General features: G+C 40.0%; 1 protein-coding gene across 1 annotated transcript in view; it reads left to right on the top strand.

Moving 5' to 3' along the window:
* The window catches only part of SMG1 (SMG1 phosphatidylinositol 3-kinase-related kinase), a 100,640-nt gene extending 98,433 nt beyond the window's left edge, over positions 1 to 2,207 (top strand). Inside the window, exons 59-61 of the mRNA XM_010003296.1 lie at positions 1 to 40; positions 167 to 273; positions 954 to 2,207. The exon at positions 1 to 40 is cut by the window's left edge and continues 9 nt beyond it. Of these exons, the coding sequence (XP_010001598.1) occupies positions 1 to 40; positions 167 to 273; positions 954 to 1,031 (225 nt within the window). The 3' untranslated portion in view covers positions 1,032 to 2,207. The remainder of the gene's footprint in view (positions 41 to 166; positions 274 to 953) is intronic.
* Positions 2,208 to 4,735: the final 2,528 nt, after the last annotated feature.

Here is a 4,735-nt window from a genome sequence, read left to right as displayed (position 1 = left end):
ACCCCCAAAAAAACAGCCAGGGACCCTAAAACAGGAAAAGGTAAATATAGGGCTTTAAAACAAAATTAAAAACCCCACCACTGGCAACAACAAAAAGCCCCAAAACACCTCAGTGGGGTTCTGTGCAGGAATGTGAAGTTGAAGTAATTTTATTTTCTACTTCTAGCCGTGCAGGAAAGGAATTCCTACGCAGTTAGTGTGTGGAAACGGGTGAAAGCCAAGTTGGAGGGCCGAGATGTGGATCCCAACAGGAGAATGTCTGTTGCTGAACAGGTGAGTTGAAAATAGTGAGGCTCCAGTACTGGTCCTTGCTTTAGATATTTGGTACTAAGTGCATGTGTATGTGTGCTAAAGTAGGCCTTAAAGACTAAACTCCTGTTGGGAACAGGGGGTCCCTTTTGAGTGAGTCACTTACATTCCAATGTAAATCAAGTTATGCTGCTGCCTTCTATTGCTGCATTCTTTTTGTGTTTTATCAAATGCTTTTGTTTTCTATATTGCAGAATTATATAAATTTAATGAGCTGATTATTAAATTGCCTTTTGTGTATCAGTCAGCTAACATTACTTACCTAGGGAGAACATGAGATCTGTGCAGCTGTTGGAAGAACAGAACTTGTCTGTGTTGACTAGTGCAACACAACTGTGCTCCTGTCTCTGAGAAACTGAGTCAGGAGACCCAAGATGTCCACGTAAATTTGAGATTATTGTGACTGTATTCAAGATGGGGGCTATAAATGAGCTGATGTGTGACCATATTTGCCCCTGCAGTACAAATTCCTGTTTCTTACATGTACTGCACAAAGCTGTGTAGGATCAAGTGCACCATTACTATAGGTTTTTTCACTGAAATTCAGCATTTGCAGGTGCCGTTCCTCACTAGATTTTAAGATCGCTTGAACGCTTTGAAAAACCTATCTTTATTTTTAATTCCTTGTTTGACCTTTTTAATAGGTTGACTTTGTGATTAAGGAAGCAACTAATCTAGATAACTTGGCTCAGCTGTATGAAGGTTGGACTGCCTGGGTATGAGTAGGGAGAACGCAGATCAGTCTGGTTCAGCGAGGTCAGACATCCACCAGAATCAACTCGGCCTCAGGCATCCGTAGCCGCACCACAGCCGGTGGTGATGCATACTGGGGCTTAATCTGAGGAAACCTAGGAAATCTCGGTGCACTGGGAAGTGAATCCTGCAGGATAGCTGCACTCAGGGATACGCTAAACACAATGGTCTGCAACCCCCAAGGTCAAGGGTGAAAGCTCACTGCTTGAACAACACGGTTTGTCTTTCTGCTCCGGAAGAACTGCCAACGTGTCTGGGGGTTAAGCTGCAGAAAGAAATCGGGATGCTACAAACCGCAGAGTGATTTGGAACTCAATTCCACCTGACCCTGTGAACAATTCAGGAAACACCGAACCCTGTTCAAAGAAAAACAGAAAAAATGGGGCCATGAAGAAATCACAGCAAGGGAAGATTTGATGCATTCAGATTCTTGTTACTCTTGTTGCCATGGCAACGGTGCTGGTTGAGTCGACCAGTTAGTGCGGAAAAAGGCTACAAAATGTAAACTTCAGAAATGGACTGAAAGCAGAGAGCTGTACATCAGATACACGCTGCATTGGAAGAACTTCTGAGATAGAAGAAAAAGCCTTTGTTCTCTTCTCCCTCCCCTCTTTCCTTTCTCTCCTCCCTCCCAGCCTCTCCTTGCATACACCCCTCTTGGCTTATTCTTGTAGGCTAGGTGTACTTCCAATATACTTTTCATTTCAATCCTTCTACTTCACAGTTGAGTCAAATTAACAACTTGAATTTTGTTTGGTAAACATTTTCCAAAAGCACTGAAAATAAGAGAACATCAATGATGACTTATAAGTTGGATGGTCAAATGCAAAATGTAATTTTGGTTATTCTAAAAGTCATTTCTGTGATTCTGTTATGTACAGTTTCTCAAAATTGTCACTGTGCATTTAAAAGTAATGAATCCTACAGGCATTTGATTTCATGTGCACTTCCCTCTGCTTGCAGTGTACACCTTTTTGTAATTCGAATTGTCCCTCCAATCTCATTCTACTGTGATTGCTGTAGTTTCTTTCGTACAACATAGCTAATCCAATGTAATCTTTACCTTTTTAAAAACCAGGATAGAGTATCTAGTAGAGTTTTACATTGTTGATGACAGATAAACAATAAAGTGATGTTCTGGTGGAGGTAGAGTGATACGCTTTTTACTTCACTTTCCTAATACTTTTAGTTTACACTTGTAAATTATAGTGCTTCAGCTCACAGGGGGGTATATATATAATCCAGGAAATGAAGGACTCTCCAATTTTTGTTAACTAGATCTGTAAAGACTTCTGCAAAGTATTTTCCTTTGCCATATTACTTCTAGAGATGGTTGTTCAATAATGCATCCATAGTCAATCTGCCAGCAAGGTCTTTTCGTTTTTTGAATCGGTTCTGCACTCCAAGTGTTATGATGGTCAGAAAAGTCTCTCTAAAAAGGGCATCTTCTTACATAGATCAACGTCCTGCTTGTCTGCCAGATGTCTAAAAGACTTTTTCCTTTCCTGATTGGGGCACCTTTAGGAAAAGGCAGCTTACTTTTCTTAGAGCAGATAAATCTAACAATTCAGTTACAATTGCAGAATCTTACAGGTGCTGATAGCTAAGGCAGAAGTGCACACTGGTGTTCTCAAGCCAGATAAACTTGCATAGCTATGTATAAAAAGTTTCTCTTTTGTAAACTTGATGAATTCATCACGCACAGTTTCTGAAAAATGAAAAATGTGGGAAGATCCTTTATGCCATTTTAGTCACCTTTCAGAGTAAAAAACCACACTTTAAATACTGCATTTTTTCAATCAATATCTAAGTATTAAAGGATTTGAGCCAAGCTCACTACTGGCATAAAATTAATTTAACTGAATGGATTTGCAGCTGTTGTCTGTGTAGAGAGTAATTTTCAGATAACATAAATTCAGATTTCAGCTAACACCAGGCATAAGAAATAAACAAGCTTGTATTGTTTTCAGTATTTGCACTATGCTAGCTGCTCTGTCTCCTCAGTAGGGTTTAGAATTCACTTTCTCCCGTTGCCAATTTTTTGTGGACATGCACTTTGAAGTGTAAGAATTTTCTACAGGCCTTTTTTGCATTCTGATTGCCTGAATAGAGAAGTCACAGGCTTTGTATCGAGCGATACCTGTGCAAGGTGCATTCCACTGCTGTTGCTCCCTGAACCCTCTGCTGGGCCGTGCAGTGCAGGAGAGGTGCTGGAACCTTGCAGTGGAAAGCAGCTGTATGCAGAACCAGACACTTGACACTGTTAGTCCTTTTTCTTTTCCTCCAGTTAAAAAAATAACCTTACAAAGAATTGGTTTGGAGTACCATAGTAGCAAGAGTGTATTGTACATGCTGTTTTATTCTTGGAAGCTGGGGGGAAGGGAGGGATGATGCACTCACCTGTGGCTCATGTATTATACCTCTGCTATCCAGAAGTGACACACCTGTGTGGAGATGGGTTCTTACTGCATAATTTAATAAAGTTTTAAAGAAAAAAGAAGTATTCATCATTTCCTTTTATGCAAAACTACTTGCGGTTGTGAAAATTACAGGGTGGAATAAAATGCCAAATACAATCAAAATTAAAATAAATCCCAAATTAGAGGATTGTACAGACACTTAAAATTTGTGTTAACTAATGCTGAGGAGACGGCTCAGGTGCTTGGGAGTTAGTGGGACTATCAGCTTTGTGTGCTGGTGCATCTTCCTTGGTAGATGTGGACAACATGGCAAATTTGGCACGGTCTTGGTTAAACTCAAAATGCAGATTATCTGTGTGCATCTTGCATATTAAATAAGACTCCATTAGTTACAACTACTGTTGAACGTACATTGCTGATGAGAGTGATTTTGCTACTACTTATAGCATAAGAAAAAAAATTGAGATGCATTTATTAGGTACAATGTATGGAAGCTTAACATATAAAATGTAAGTGCTTGCATTTTTGTGGTGAGAAGCATACAAAAGGATGAAAGCAGGATCTGACTGTATTGAATAGCCAGAGAGGAGGCTTCTGCAGGGTGCTGCAAATAACTCCTAGGAACAGCAACATGTTGTGCTTCTCTGTGTGTCCAGACTTCCTCAAAAGACTAATTGGAATTATTCCTGGCATCGCTTCCTTACAAAATCGGCTTTTGTTTGAGCTTTGTGGTGGTGCAAGTTAGGGATTTTGAGGATGGACTTTGTCATTTTGAAGTGCAAAATGGTACACAAAAACAGTCTTGGCAACATGTAAAATCAAAGTTGTTCAGAAAAGTATTTATTCTTTAGATATAGTCTGAGCCTAAAAATCACCCTGTTAGAGATCAAACAATTCAGTACAGACATTTCTTTACTTTTACAGTATCATTCTTAGTCCTTTTTCCTCTCTAGCAAGCTGGTGAACCGGCTTGGAAGAGGATTGCATTTTTGGCACCAGAATGATGCTTTGCCCTCATTTTGGATGAGCGTTACATCCTAGGGAGTATGATTAAGCTCGTTAACATGTGTGACAAACACTTAGGAAGTTGAGTCAGAAGCAATATTTATATCCTAGTCCATTTCTCCTGTGTTTATTCCAATGCTGCTACCACTTCTGACAAAAAAAAAATAAACTTAGTAAGGATGGTAATTACCAGAGGAAGGTCAGGAGCAGGGTGGTCAGGCTGGAGCCCCTTCCTGCCAGGCTGGGAG

The sequence above is a fragment of the Chaetura pelagica genome, unplaced genomic scaffold (assembly GCF_000747805.2).
Source record: "Chaetura pelagica isolate M959 unplaced genomic scaffold, ChaPel_1.0 scaffold138, whole genome shotgun sequence".
In the NCBI taxonomy this organism is placed as follows: Eukaryota; Metazoa; Chordata; class Aves; order Apodiformes; family Apodidae; genus Chaetura; species Chaetura pelagica.
This window is presented reverse-complemented; position numbering and strand designations above follow the sequence as displayed.